Source organism: Rhea americana, unplaced genomic scaffold, assembly GCF_003343005.1.
Source record: "Rhea americana isolate MKP2758 unplaced genomic scaffold, rheAme1 scaffold_51, whole genome shotgun sequence".
Classification (NCBI taxonomy): Eukaryota; Metazoa; Chordata; class Aves; order Rheiformes; family Rheidae; genus Rhea; species Rhea americana.
In genome coordinates, this window is record NW_028186657.1 from 2550356 (window position 1) to 2566139 (window position 15784).

At 42.9% G+C, this 15784-nt stretch overlaps 1 protein-coding gene across 1 annotated transcript in view; it reads right to left on the reverse strand.

Annotated features, from left to right (window-relative positions):
* Window positions 1–15005, reverse strand: part of GLRA1 (glycine receptor alpha 1) — a 45969-nt gene extending 30964 nt beyond the window's left edge. The window contains exon 1 of the mRNA XM_085317814.1: window positions 14950–15005. Within this exon, the coding sequence (XP_085173940.1) occupies window positions 14950–15005 (56 nt within the window). The remainder of the gene's footprint in view (window positions 1–14949) is intronic.
* Between the last annotated feature and the right edge of the window lie 779 nt (window positions 15006–15784).

The following is a 15784-nucleotide window of genomic DNA, read 5'->3' on the forward strand; positions in this document are numbered from 1 at the left end:
TGTATTGGCTAGTGCCAAATGTGCTGCCCTGGGAACTTTGAGATTTTCTCCATTCATTAGTTCCTACAGAAGAACACTTGGAAGATGTGTAGGACTGTTCCTCCCTGGCCCAGCAGATACAAGGAGGGGAAAACTGGCAAGCAATTTGAGTGTTATTGAAGACTGAAGAAATTAGAACTTCAGGGTGGGTTACTGTGTTGATCATAGAGAAAAATATTTTCTAAATAAACAAGAAGAGGGGAAAAAAACCCTTATAAACTATTTTTCCTAAATTAGCCCAAGAAGGGTGTCTGAGCAGAACACATTTTGGTGCATTTTAATAGCAGCTGGAGAATGGCTTATCTTATTTACATTGGTGCAATCCCTAGTGAATCTGGCTGAGAATGTTCATCAGGCAATCGTGGCATCAACGGAAAGGATTGCTTCAAAGGGTCAACAAACTAGCATAGTCATTTGATGATAATGCTGGTGTGTAAGCAGTGAGCCCCTGGAGTGTCCAACTCACCAGCAGGGTTATAAAGGTGAAAGTCAGTGTAGATGAATAGTCAAGGTGCTCAGGGCACCAAAGAACTATATTCCTTACAATGGAACGGGTTAGCTTTGCAGGATACCTGCTACTGGCTTCTCCCCAGCCTACATAGGCACTGTCTCCTCTATCTTTGCATTAGTTCCTGTTTTGCATAAATGGGTGAAATACTCTTTAAAAAGAGTATGTGGGTTAAAAAGTGGCTTTCTCAGGTGATTTAGACGTGTCAGCTTGCTCTGTTCCCAGCTTCCTAAGTGGCTTTTTCCTGGTCTTCTAGTTTATATGGCCTGCATGGTATATTTTCAGGCTTGTTTATGCCTGTGTATGTGGCTTCCTGTCTAATTAAGTCTGACATTACAAACTGCCCAGTTCTGGTGCAGGGCTGATACTGAGAGCTATCAATTTTTTTTTCCCTACACAGAGAGGAGAGGCCTAAGAACTTAATTAGCACTGGGCCTCTATTCTCCTGTCAAATATTTTAATTGTTAATCTTTAATTCAGAGATGAAAAAATAATGGCTGGCAGCAGAAGCACAATCTGTTGCAAAACAAGTGTTTGCGGAGGAATGCATCTCTGCAAGAGGTGGAAGCATCAGGGCCCTGTGAAGGTAAACAGACACAACGTCAGCAGTTCAAGAGAATGGCACTGGGTTTATCCTTACAGTTGGGTTCTGTGCAGTTTGAGTGATACAGAAGATACCCAGTCACTTATCCTAGTTCAGTGCCACTTAGCAATAGTTTCTCAAGTGTGGATTTTTTTTCCTTTTTTTTCTCCACCCATGAAGCAAGAAGCAGGTGACTGAGCTTAGCAGGGCTRTGTTGGGAGTAGTGTTCAGGTGAGGCAGTTTACAAGTTTGTCCTTCAAATGCATGTTTTCTGTAGGTAGGTATCATGGAGAGAGGAATATCGGACATAGTCTTTAGGACAGGTTGAGATTCCCAGCGTAACTGTTTGCCATATCATGTTCAAAGGTGGCCTCACTAGAGCAATGCATGATCTTGGGGACACAAGAGGGGGCACTAGAGTTTGTTTTCTGCACCCTTGGCTTGTTCCTATTCCAAGTCCTTCAGAGGACAACACAGCCGTCTTGTTAGAGATTCTTCTTGACTCTAGTCACTGCAGCTAGATTTAGGTCTAGACGCCACAGAAATAGTGTTTTGCAGCTAAGCTGACCTAGAGTATTTGCTCAATAATGCAAGTTTTATGGCAAATCTCCGTCCCATGGATGGACAGGTTTGGGAGGCAGCAGATGGAAATTGCTCYCTGTGTTTATTATTTCATGCAGTGATATGGCTGTGCAGCTTTGGGACTGGAGCTAGCCCTTGCTGCTGGAGCTTGGGCATGCAAGAAGATTGCAGCTGTTTTGGCCTGCAGTATTGATGTCTCCACGAACCCCCCCTCTGGCAGGGGATTGTGAATATCTTARTTTGTCCCTAGAGGGATTGTCTGATTCAAGATCCTGTGGTTTGATATTAAGCACAATCCTGCTAGGGTGCATAGACCAAGCCTCAAGGAATAGCCTGGTCTCACTGTCAGCAGGTCTGAACTACATAATTTTTACTCACATTTCTGCTTTCAAGTAGCATCTACAACTTCTTTTCTGCAAGTACTGTCTCCTCTCAAGAGTGATGTGACTGATTTCTGGTCTTGGCTACCTTTGCATGATTCCCACCCAGCAATGCTGCTCCCCACTTTAAAGTTAGCCTGAACAGTGGTGGTAGTGGAGCCTGATAGAAATGAGGGGACATTCCAGGGCACTACTTTCATGATGCTGCCAATGTAGTGCTCTTAATACCCTCACCCATGCTTCTTGTGCAAAAGGAGAGGGGTGCATTATGGATAGCTCTGGGAAGAGCCTGTGATAATAGGGGATGGTTACAAGAGTGAGGAGGGAGGGGTAAATTCAGGGCTAACAACCTGTCTGCCCAGCTTTAATCCTGGACCGTGACGTGTCTCTGGCCGAACAGGGAAGTCATGACACTCTTTAACGCTGCATATAGCTGTGACTAAAAGTGTTCTGGATAGTCCCTCCAAAACCGTGACCATTAACTCAGGTGCTGGACATGGGATACCATTGCACAGATGGCAGATAACAGTGGTGGGGATGGGTGGACGCTTGGAGCCAGGGTTGAGTGCTCAGCAGGACTGCATGCCAGTGGGAAGGTGAGGAACGGGTGACCCTGAGACCTGGAGCACCTGCGGTTGTAGTCCACGATGTCTGAAAGCCCGAAGTGTGTGTCGTGTATGGCTGTGTGTGAACGAGGCGCTCTCAAATGTTTGAGCAAGGAAAAATGAGAGAAATCGGGAAATAAGAATGTCCAATCCCTGGATGGTAGGGTGAATAGGAMTCTCTTAGCTTGATGTTTGACCCAAATGTGTGCCCCAGTTGCCTAGCTTTATGGGAAGGTATTGGAGGACCAACTTCAGAAAGGGTTCAACAGTGGAAGAGGTGCTATCTTAATGTGGCGTTGGGGGGGAAGAAGTGTCTCCTAGTGTGGGGTTGTGCCTTTGCTTACTGGCTTTTGGTGGAAATAGCATGAAGGTATAGTATGAAGGAAGGGAGTGTGATTTGGAAAAAAAAATACATTAGAAGATAGAACTTCTCTTAACAACCCGTGACTAAAACTAAGAACAATTGTTATACAGTTGTTTAAAATCAACAGCATAGTGTTGGTGGCCAGTATCCTGTTGCCTGCTGTACTAAGTCTCTCCGCTCAAGTCACCCTCAAAATATACATCACTGTTAGTTGATTAGGGTCTCAGGTTGCCCAGAGAAAAATGCTTTGGTGTAGCAGAGGATTTAGTTAAATCCCATCCCATAGCACCAGCCTCATGAGAGTTTTGTAATGGTGGGTGGGAGGGAATTGCTTGGTTTTTTTTCCAGATTCTTCCCCTGGATCCTGCAGAGCAGGTGCCTTATCACCATGCCGCTTACAGGAGTCTGGAGCAGTATTCTCTGGGAAAAAGCTTGGGGATGGTTTTCCATGATGGTCTTTGGTTTGCTGCTTCCTGGAACTCTTGGGCCTTTTGTCCTGAGGAACAAACCCCAGGTTCTCTCTGCAGCTGCTTAGATCATGACAGTRGGCAAGCAGGGAGAGTGCAAGGTCTTTTGCACTGATGAAGGACCTCTCTGAGAGGCTTCAAGTGGAAAAGCAGGCTGCACTTTGCTATTTCAGGGAGGAAAGGTGGAGGGGAAGAAGTGTGTTGATGACTTATTTTGGAGGCATTTAGCCTTTAAAAGAAAACTTAGCCCTGTGACCATATGATGACATTGAAAATACTAGATGCTAACACCTAATATTGCAGAGGCGCTGACAACTTCTGTATTGGCAACCTGGGCCTGGAATTCAGCAGTGTAATTTCATTGATTCTAGTGGATTCTGATAAGAAGCATGGTTAAAGAGAGAGGATGAGACGGTTGGGCACAGAAATGCATCGTGTTGTCCATGATTAACTAGCAAGAGCCACGTTACCCATGGCAACTCTCCCCGTGGGAAGGGGCTGTGTGGAAACGCAGCAAAGCCAGATGCAAGCCTGGCCACTGATGCCTCTGATCCCCCTCCCTGCTTTCTTCACTGTGGCTGCCTGAGTAGTCTCCTTGGGCCCTGAGATGGTGCCTGTCAGGCACCGAGGCCTCTGAGCAGGGACTTGAGCTCAGCAGCGCTCAGCCTGTCTTCAGTCCTCTGCTTATTCAGAGGCTGCTGTCTCCATCTTGTTCTCGGCAGAGGGAGGGGGCACAAGAGCTTTCCCAGTGAGGAGGAAATGGGGCAGCCCTAAACCCTGCACCCAGACCATTTTCGAGAGCGTATCGATACACTATCTTGAGGGAAATGCTGCCAGATGCTGGCCTGGGCATGCTTGGCAGAGATTGCAAGTAGATTTTTTTTTTCTTCTTATGATTAGATTTACTATCAAAATAAATGAATAGTACAATCAATATTGATACACAATTCAATTAAAATGAATGAAATTCATTTTCTGGATGTTTTTCTCTGCCACATTTTCTCAGAATTTCTGGCCTGTAGCTTTGAGATGGATRGGATAAAAGGATTGGAGGTATGGGGAGAAAAGGGAACCCTGATACTAAATTTTTGCTCTAGCATGGTGCAGAATAAAAGGAGTTGAGTGATACAGGTTTGCTGGTCACATAGTACTGATTGCAGTCCTTGTGGTTGTACTTGACAGGTGAAGGTTTCAATGCATCCAGTACAGATATAGGTTGTGCTACAGAGGTGAATTTACAAAGCTGGTTTTTGTGATAGAGGAAAGAATTGGGATTTGGTTATTTTCTCGGTATACAGCATATGCAACAGAAGCAGGGAGCAGACCTGGATCTTGGCTAGGATAGGAAAACAGTCATATACAGCAAGATTGATGAAATACAGGATTCAGGACACTGAGAAAGGAGGTTTTGCCCTAAGAAACGGGCAATAAGTTATGGAGAGACTTTTTTTTTTAATTCATTCCTTTTTCACAGGAGAAAAAAGAAAAGGTAGATTTTAAAATATCTCTCTCTCTGTCCTATATGGTTATGCTTTGTGGCTGGGAGCTGCTTAAACCAATTCTGGCTTTTGCACCAGAAGTAGCTGCATTGCAGTAGTGGCAGGGTGTGTTCAGTTAAAGTTTCAAGAGCATTTTGGGATCCTTTGGGTGAAAAGTCTTTCACAACATGTTATCACTGGTCCCTGTGYCTGCACAGGAGGACAGGGGCTGGGAAATGCTTTTCCAGAGGCCTTGGKAATTAACCCTCTCTGAACAGTCCTCACCAGGGAAGGCAGCAAAGACTTTATTGAATTGAAAAAAATCTCCTTTTCAGACTGCAGCATTCAGATGACTCTGTGCCTCACTGCCACGTTTTTGCAGCCTATGGCTCCTACCCCAGATGACAAAACACCCTGTCTAGAGCTGTAAAATATCCCAATTATATTGATTAACTCTATGGAAAGCCACCAGGCTTGGAACAATCRCTGCCTCCACCTGGACAGAGCACTAAGAAAATAATAAATGACTAGAATACCAGTGGAGGGAAGCAGGGCGAGGAGGGGGGTTCAAAAGAAATCTGCGTATTGAGATAAGAATAGTGCAGCAAGACTAACAAACTGCATAGAAACAGTGCTCTGTTGCACCCAAGATCATTGCTCTTAAAACGACTGTTGTTCAAACCCTCTTTCATATGTTGCGTGGTTGCTTTTGCCTATCGAAGCGTTTTTGGTCAGCAAACATGCACTCTCACAGTACTAGTGCTATGTACCCTCTCACTGCTGACTTCCAAACACGTCATAACCAACCAAGAGGCATATTCCAGCCTTTGATTTCTTTTCACTTACTACAGATAAAGCTTTCAGTGGCTGGTATTTCAAACTGAGACAAGTTGTTTCTTTGCACTACATCATGGAGTTATGTGGGKTTTTTTTTTTTTTCCCTTACGTGAGTGCATTAAATTCACTGTTATGAAGCAATGGGTGCTCTCCCTGTTGACATTCTTATCTACATCCTCCTCCAGAAAGGAGTACAGCTCTTGAAGCATGAGTGACTTTCTCAGGACATACGATCCTAAGCCACTCAGATTCAAAAACACATTAAGAAAATATGAGAAAACACGTTAAGAAAACTATTGAGAAAAACAATGGAGAACTGCAAACTAAGGCTTGAATCCTAACCATTTGTGAAGTAAATTCAGTAAACACTAGCATAGAATCTTATATATGCATATAGTTGAAGGTTTAAAAAAAAGGTTTATAATTGCATTCTTTTAGAAAAAGAAAAGAGAAGAAAAAAACAGCAAAGACAAAAGGATGTATCTAGCTTCACATGCTCTGAATATTCCCTTTAAAGTCAAAGGGACTAGTCAGATGTTTAAAGCTATGCATAAACTGCCTTCCTGAATACAGTAAATAAAGGGGGAAAATGTCTTTATAAGATGAGGCTTCACATTCTAGATAGGAATATTCTGTTCAGTGATGTGTTCTTCATTTAGTACATGGATGGAGAGCTGCAGTGGGAACCTCTATTGACGTCAGGTTTTAGATCACAGATCCGCAGTTTCTCATAATTCTCTGACACTTGTCTGATGTTCTTCTATCTATAGCTCTGCAGTTGCACTATCAGTTGCAATTTCAACAGTTCAAATAGTTTGTTACAGTTTTTTAAAACTTAGTTTTAGTTTAAAGGTTTCTGCTGCTTGTTAAGATGGGATAAAAACATTGCAAATGCTTTTTTCTTTTTTGATAAATCAGAAATAGTATGAATAAAATTGCTTTGAAAAGAATACATGGTGTTTTTTATCTTCTGAAACTTTACCATAGATCCTCTGAGAAGGCTTCGTGAGGTAACACATGCAACTTACTGTGGGATCCACAATTTGGTAGGTAAAACTGGAGCTTTCTGCTAGGTGTATTTTATACTGTGTAAAATGAGTTGACTGATAGAGAATTTAATTCAATCAGAAAATATTAAAATATTTCTGGTCATTGTGATGCTGTTGGACACACAAAGTGCAGTCAAATTGGTATAGATCTGGGGAAATGTACCTAAAGCGAATACCCTGCTTTGTGAAGGCAGCTGGAGGTGAATGTTCTCCCTGGGCTGTCTGTGATTGTTTGGGTAATTTATCAGCTTATTCGTGAGCTATAATGAAATGCAACTTTTGGAATGAATGGCTAAGCTCTGCCTCCGAGGGCTTTTCTCCCAACCATGGCTGCCCTCTGACTTCGTTCTGTTCAGCTCCCTGACAAAAAAGCATGTCTTCAATTCTGGCAGCACTGGGGGGCCTGCATTGGTGCAGGAGAGCAAGCTGTACTTGACGGGGCTTGTACTTTGTCAGCCATGCTGTTGGCAGATGATTTCTAAGCCTCCAGCTCTGAGTTGGGGCACAATGGACAGGGCTGGAAGCTGGAGGATGCTTGTGATTCCCATGTGCGCAGAGGCGGCAGAAGGAATGAGATGCACACGTTTCTATTTGTAAGCCAGACCTTGGGAGCTCTGATGTGGGGGGGGGGAAAAAAACCTGTGTAAATGTCAAGAACTATTGCCCTACTCTCAGCAGTATTTCTGGAGGGTAAAAGCAGTGGGAGTGAACAGAGAAGAGATTGTAAAGACACAACATGAAAAGTCACTTTCTTGTCCATAGTTTGTCTTTGCAGTACTTACAACATGAGAAAAGGCTGTCTCATCCAGGAATCTGGAGTATCTTACTTCSCTACCCCCAACTGCAATCACACATGATCCTACAGATCCTGCGGTACTGGTGGGCTTTATCCATTTTACACGGGGGTTCTTGGCACCTACAAAGCCACTTGGAGTTAATTAGTCTTTAAAGGGTGCTGATAGCAGCTGACTCTCATATGCTTTCAGGTTTTATACCTTGCCCATGAGAGATGCAGGGAGGAGCCTGTGCTCCRTGGGGCTTTGTCTGAAGCATCTTTTTGCTTGCATCTTCTAAAAAGAAAGAAATAAAAAAAATTCCAAAAGAAATTCAGCAAAGGTGAGAAACAATGAATTTTGCTGGACTTTCTGCACAATTCTTGACTCAGCTGCATTTTACTGTTAAAAGAGATGCATGTGATAGTGATTCAGTCCAGCACTGATCACATTTTTGGTTGCTATTTATTGATTTGTGCGTTTGCTCCAGCCTTGCATGGACTGGGGTTATAGGAGAGAATCTGCATTCTGGGTGAGCAATCATAGGGGCAGAAATCGCTCATAGATCAGGCGTGGGGGGAGCTGCTTTGAGCAGCTTTCGTCTGAAGGCAATGCGTGCAATGATTGATTGCACTGCAAGCCCCGCTGTTCCATGCATGCGATGCTTCTTGTCTTGGCAACCTTTTGGCAGTTTCTCCTTTCTTTACCTACCCCACAGTGATAAAAACACTGATAAAAACACTGATGTTCCCCGGAGGCTGTTTGCTAAGGYGTTTGTGCTTTGATTGTCTCTTTCCCTAGAGGGCTGTGAGCCACAGTGGAAGGATGAAGAGGGAGGAATCAAAAGGGAAGAAGGTGCAAGTGTGTGGTGGTGGTGGTAGTGTTGTCRTTTCCCTTCCCCTCCCCCTCAATCCAGATTTCACGGAGCTTTGTAAATTAAGATTTCTCCTGCTTTTCTCAGCTGGCACTTAGATCCAGCAGAGATGTATTTACAGGATGCCAACTGTGTCTATGTACCAGCCAGATGCAGTGCAGTCCCAAAGTCAGCAGCTTACTATGGTGCGTTATACAGATGGAATAATTGCCTGTGTAATAGAGTATACTCAGGGTGTGTAAATGACAGGTGCATCTGTCTCTATCTGTTTCTGTTCTCTGCAAGCCCTCTTTGTGCTTTGGCTTTTCTGAGGGGTACAGAGATCAAGTATCTGTTTCTTCAGTCTCTGAGCATCTATCCCCTGAAGTATGAGTAGAGATTTAACAGCAGTTGGAAATGTCGTATTTAATCTATAGCATCTTTGGGATCATGCACCTAGGAGCAGGTGAGCTGGAGTACATCAGCAGGTTTCCAAGATGTTAAGGGTGCTATGTTATTTTTCACCAGCTACGCATCATGGCTAAGAAATACCAATGTAAACCTTCTCCCTGTGTGGGAGACAGTCTCTGTAATCTGGCTCTGTAAAAGCAAATATAAATTCTTTGGATCTTTTGAGGGGAAGGGAGAGGGAAAGAGAGAAGATATGAACCTATTTTGTTTCTTTAAGGGAAAATGAACCACTGAATCAGCAGCATCTTACTAATGTCAACTGCAATGCAAAAGTTGCTTTTGCAGGGCTCTGCAAGCAGGTCTAGCAGGCAGCCAGTGAGGCATCCGGCCATGGCCGCTAACAATCCTTTCAGCGCAACACACTGGAGACGCAGGAAGAATTCCTGCTTTTCTCACCTTTTCCTTTTCCCTCGGTTCATCCTGAGACACTGGTGTTAGCAGCTCACACCTGAGATGAATTGTCTTTCAAAGTTGGTGATTCAGGCCATTTTTTTTTAAGGTGTGTAACAGAATATGATTGGCCTTTTTCTTGGAAAATGTGGAGTGCGTGACTGTAACTGTACTATGTAAGAATAGAAATTGTTCTGTTGTTGCCAGTGGACAAAGTTCAATAGAAAGTATGCAAAGTAACAACAACAAATCAAAAGGGTAATTTTCTGGGAATAGTGAAACCCTGATCTAATGTGCCACAACAGCAAGAGCTGATACAGACAAATAAAATGGATAGAAATCAAAGTGCATTATCAACCTAACCGTCATCTTCTCAGAAAAACTGACRGATTTCAGAAAATGAGCAAGTGAAACTCGGGGAACAGTTTTAGATGATTTGACATACTGAGATGTGGTTTTGATATAACTAAAGGAAGTGTGATTTATTTTTTTCTAAAACCCTTGTCTTTCATAAGTGCCTAAATAACAATTTTATTTCAAAGGTGGTCTGGCATTTTGCTCTCAATACAGAAATTTGGAGAGCCTTTAGCCTGCATTCTAAAATGAAATGAGAGCAGGTTTCTCTGCTAGTTTTCTGTCACCAATGAATGATCATAGGTCGGTGATAGAATAATGAAGTAATTTAATTCTGGACATCGATTCAAATCTTAGTTCAGATGCTGGGATCCCTCTCTGATCCCTCTCTGTGGGGTGAATTTCATAAGTCAGCACRGAAAGCGTTTGCTGAAGAGCAGTGCCATTGTAGCATGCTGCTGTTTGTCTTTAAGTACTTTCCTTTTTGACTTGAGTCACTTGGTAGTAGTGGAATGAAGCTCTTAGCCTTTAGACTGTGCTGTTAAATCCAAGACTTAAAGCACTGAGTCAGAAGGCACTTTGCTGCTGATTTGCTTCATATATAAGGCCCTCTAGTACCTCTTTCACTGAAAAAAGAGGAATGAGGAGGGACCAGATTAAATTCTTGTTCTTGAAGAAAATATTCATTCATGTTTCATATAATGTAACACTGATATGTGAGGGCAGGCTCTCCCCATATAATAAATCTGATTTCTTTCCAGAAACAGCTCACTCCTGGTGCCTGAGTAGTAAATGTATGTTTTGCTGGTGCGACTTGCTGCAAAATAAGATAATACTCAGTGGGAATAGAGATGGACAGCTAGTCTGTATTATCCAAAATCTGCACAGCACCAGTGCCTTAGAAACAAAGGATATTTTTTTGGTGTGTGTGAGAGACGGCAGTATATTTGACAATGTTTTTGTCAATTATCTTGCCCATATACTGTTCTCTTGCCCTTTGCACCTACTGTAAAGAAGGAGGTAGAAATGGTTTCTGTCTGGATGTCTCTGGAGGCTTTCTTTTGTTCTAATCTACCCAGAGAGCAGGTCCAGAGTTGATCAGCATTGAGCAGCTGATCAGAGAGGAATGTTAAGATCAGACTGTGTATTAGAAAATGTTCTGTGTACTCTATGTTAATTTATTTCAATTCCTTAAAATGCAAATGAAATGTTAAAACTTGTGTAGATGAAAGTGCGTATAAAGTCTGTGCAGCAGGCAAGGTCCCAAACGTTTCCTGTCCTAGTGGGATGAAAGCAAATTAATCTCTTTATGGAATGATTTATAAGGGCTTGGTAGACTTGTCTATCTTACTACATTTTCAAACCTTGAATATGTAAACCTTTTGGAGGTTTCTAATTGAGCCATTATAGGTTGCAGACCACAGAAGCTGAAGAGTGACTTTATCAAAGGCTTAGACTTTACAGCTCTAAATCATTTTTTATTTCATAGAGGAATTGACAGTCTGAGAGCAGAGGTACAGCTGGTCATAAGGCAAAACTTCTGGTAGATTTTGTTTAGCGTGAGGAAAACACTCCTTGCTGCTAGGAGCATCTGCAATGTTGCTTAGCTTATGGCTCTCAACTATGAACAAAGCATTAACCAAAGACTTTATCTCTGCAATGCTATCTAGTGCTGCAGAGGTACAGCAGAAGGTTTGGCGATGCATACGTTCTTAGTCTCCTTTTCATTCTTCAGCCTTCTCTTTTACTGTATTATCAAGAGGTTGAAATCAGCAGCTCTCCAATCATCTCTTTTACTTGTTAAGTCTATTTTAGAAAAGTGTTTTGCTTTCCATTAAGTGAATAGAAGCATCACATTCAAGATGACATCTTTTTATTGCTTTAAAAGCTGAATTTGGAAAGAAGCTCAGTTATTGAGGGGTAGGAAATAGGAAAATGCTAATTAGAGCAATCCAGCGGGGTCTGAGGCTGGCAGCAACTTTCAGCCTGTGAATTTCTCAGAGCAGTTGCCTTGAATCACTCCTGCTGGCTGACAGATCGCTATTTAAGTGGGGCCCACTCTGATCTCCATTCAGTGGACTTTGTGATGCTGATACACTCTTTAAAGAAGTGCAGATAGGATAAGAAATAGGCCCAGATCACTTCAAAGACTCACTGGACATTGTCCACTCAGTTGAACTGGCAATTCTAGGTTATCTTTATCTCCCAACCTGTACAAGGGGCATTCCCACCCTCAAGCTTCTGCTGTGGTATTTTTGCATTGCTACAGTTAATAAAATGCTACAGTATAACACAATGTCCAGGCAAGGTTATGACAAGGCTGGTGTAGGTTTTTACTTCAAGGAATTAACTACTGAATATACAGTGTATGTACTTTGGGAGAACACTATGTATGTCTCCATAGATATAAGCAGGGCATCTGAAAGTACACTCCTAGATATTGTCCAGTCTATTATTATTCCCAAGAATTAGCATTTCTTGTGGAGATCTGTAAGGAATCTTGGTTAAGTGGCCTGTCTATCAGAATAACCATTTCATCTCCCATTCCCAGTTCTGTTTCCATTTCTACCCAGATTCTTGCTAAATGTCTTAGTCACAGATAAGTGACTGCAGTCTGGGAAAGGAGGTAAAAACATAGGAAGCACTTTTCCATAAAGAAAGGCATGTCAGAATAAGCTGCTTATGGCAAATTTCTTCTAAAATACCCCAACTGTAACAGAAACAAATATTATATTGGCAATATTGTAATGTTTGTGTTCACACACCAGCTGTTATTCTTTCCCACAGGGTCTTGTTTTTAAAGGCTGGTGAAGGACATTCTGGTTAAATAGCAGATCTAGTTTTATTTCCCATATTGGCTGTATCTATTTTTCCTCTTGGACCTTAGGCTTTTTCTTTATTTTGCAGTGCACATGCCTACGCAACATAGATACCCTTTCCAGGATGTTTTTGACAGGCTGACAGTAAAGTATGGTACATCTTGTAATTTAAAGCAGTGCATACTTCTATTATGGATTATTGGACTGTTGTTTTTTTGTTTTTTTTTTAACATTACGTGTGACTGAGTGCCTGAGTGATTGGCACACTAAACTTAGGAAGTTTATTCATTAACAGCCATTCATCTTACTGAAACAGGAAAGCTGTTCCTGGACTAGAAAGGCTGATAGATTTTTGGCCTCTAATAAATTGAATGCATAACAACACATAGAAGGGAAAAAACATTACCTGGAGTCAGTTCTGAGCAAGAATTACTGTTTCTCCTTTAAGAAATGATTGTGGTTCATAGAACAGTTTGGTTTTGACATCTCCCAATAGCTAAATTAAGTTTTAAGAAAATTTGAAAATTCCTTATGTATTCTAGGAAACCTAGACTACTAGAAATGTAGTTTTTTATTCATATATGTGTGTGTGTGTGTGTGTATATATATATATATATATATATATATATATATGCTATTTGTGTGGGGGTATATATATGTAATATATAATGATATAAACATTAGAACCTGAGGGATATGGTTTATCAAGATTTTAAATGCTCAGGACTGTGCTTAGATTTTGTAGATTCTCACATGCGTTGTGTGATACATAACAGTGTGCATTTTAGAACAGAATAAGCAAGATAACTGTGTATCAATTTCAGTTGTTCAGGCAGTTTAGAAGAAAGCCAGTCAGATTCTTAAATGCCAGGGCCATAGGAAACTCAAGTCTGGAGATKCTCCTTTTCTTTTTCTTGACATCCATTTACTTCTGGAGAGCATAAGAGAGTGTGTATAAAGGTTTGAAGGGATGCAGCGCATTTCATTTACTGTTGACTTCTATCTCTTTACTTGATAAATTAAAGGTTTTATTGTGCATACATATGTTTCCTTTTAGTCCAGTCATACTATACCATGCTGTGCTGCTGTACGCTTGTGGGTGAATAAGACTTGAAAGGATGGTTCTGAAGTACTGAATGTTCATTACTYTCTGAACTTTGGTGATTTTTAGTTATTTCCAGAGCTTTTACTGGGTTTCCTAACAAATACTTTGTGTTAAGTGTGTTCAGTTTATCCTGCAGTCCTGCTGTCTTTGCTTTTTCCTCTGGAATTACAGAGGAAGGGAAGTGTAGATGCCCCAATTCTTATGCTTGGGAAGACAAGTGTTCATAGGGAAAAAGATCACTAGCTAGTCTTGCTAGTGTCAGCAAGTATGTTACTGTGATTCATAAATCTGCTAATGTATGCTGTGCATCTAAATAATGTCCTTCCTTTCATGTTAAACTGTAAGATGAGGCTTTGTGAGATTCAGGGGAATCCATGAAACTGAAGTGAAGTCTAACACTGAGCGCTTCAAGTCATGGAAGAAGTTTGTTTATTTTTTCAATTGCATGCATCTGATATGTATCACTACTGCATTATTATTCATGTAGATACAGAAGAGCTTCTACCTTCTGCCTTCTGATATTTTCCTTTGTCTATCTAATAAAAGCATTGCAAGGAGACATGGAAAAGAAACRTTAGTTTTAGATTAAAAACAAAACAACAAACCAACCAAMCAAACAAAAACCAGTTCCTTCTGTTTTCTTAACCCTTAATGGAGACTGAATGCATCTAAACCAGAGTCAAAACACGGTTACTTAGTAATGGATATAATCACAAAAATGGTCCTGCTGTCACCTTTATTTTTTGTTCAGGTTTAGCAAAGGAAGAGTTTTGAAAACTGCAGGAAAGAGAAACAAAGTTGGGAAGGAAGGTGACTGTGTGCTTTGTAGACAATATCAGGCGAGATAGAGTGAGCTCTCCTTAAAAAGAAAACCCACGATTTCTCAGGAGAACAAAACTGAGCAGTGAAAGCATTCCACAGAACTCACCTTAACCCGCAAAGGGAGTGAGGAGGGAATATTTACCCGGGCAAATTCAAGTGCAGCGTTCCCAGCCGCCGCTAGTTGTCACTTTGCAACCAGCCGGGGTCCGTGTTTTCAGCACTGCGGTTAGCAAGATTGCAGTGCTAATTAAACGGAGTAACTCCTAAAGCTGCGGAAAGTCCCGRGCCTGGGGCTCTGTAACAGTCAGTCCCGGGCAAACAAGAAGAGATGAAAAGGCAGCTCGAGAAAGGCGGAATGCCACCAGGCTAATCCTGAAGCCGTACCTGTGGACTGCACCCTGAGTGGCCAGGGTGGTCCAGCCAGGCATTGCCCTGCGTGCACGCACTCGTCCCGCAAACACGAGCCTTACCTGAAGAAAACGATCGTCTCCCACACGTAGACTCCGAGCGTGTTGACGCTGCACATTTTTTCCAGCTCTCTTCTCTTTTTGTACTCCGCAAGGGGTGGGCCGGCGGGGTTGGCCAATAAAGTAAACGGCACTTGGGGAGAAATGGTAAGGGGAGCGAGCCACCCTTCTCCAGGCGGGCTGGGGCGGTGGGCAGCGCCGAGGCGGGCGCCCCCGGGCAGCACCCCGGGCAGCGCCGAGGCGGGCGCCCCCGGGCAGCACCCTGGACAGCGGCGGTGCGCGGCGCTCCGCGGGCGCCTGCGAAGCGGCTGGCGGCTCCGCTCCCGCGCTGCCTTGGCTCGTCCCTCCTCTCTGTCTGTGCCCCCGCCACCGCCACTGCAGTAGTGCTCGGGGCTGGAGGATCGGGCTTCTCGCACTGATATCTCCCTTCAGCAGGATCCTGTTCTGGACATCAGGCTGGCGACCGGGGGAGATGCAGGAGATGTAGGTTTGTCATCGGTGTGGTGGGAGCAGGAGGTGTAGGGGGCCCTCAACAACCCAGGACTTTAATCTCTGCTGCTGGCCGGGGTGTCTTCCTAATTACATCCACAGGAATTTGTCAGTGTGGAATCGTGCTGCAGTCCTGGTTGTGTTGCTCTTCTGCCCGCCGTTTGGCTGCTGTTGATTCCTGCTTCCCGGGCTATTTTCCTTCTGAACAAGTTATTGGTGCTGTAGGGAAGGTGTCCCATTGCTCAGGGCTAAAGCGGAGGAGAGCGAAGGGGAAGTTTCTTGGGAAGCGCTCCCATTGCGCTCAAAAAGAAAGTGGCTCTGTGTTCTCCTAATGCATTTCATTTCCCCT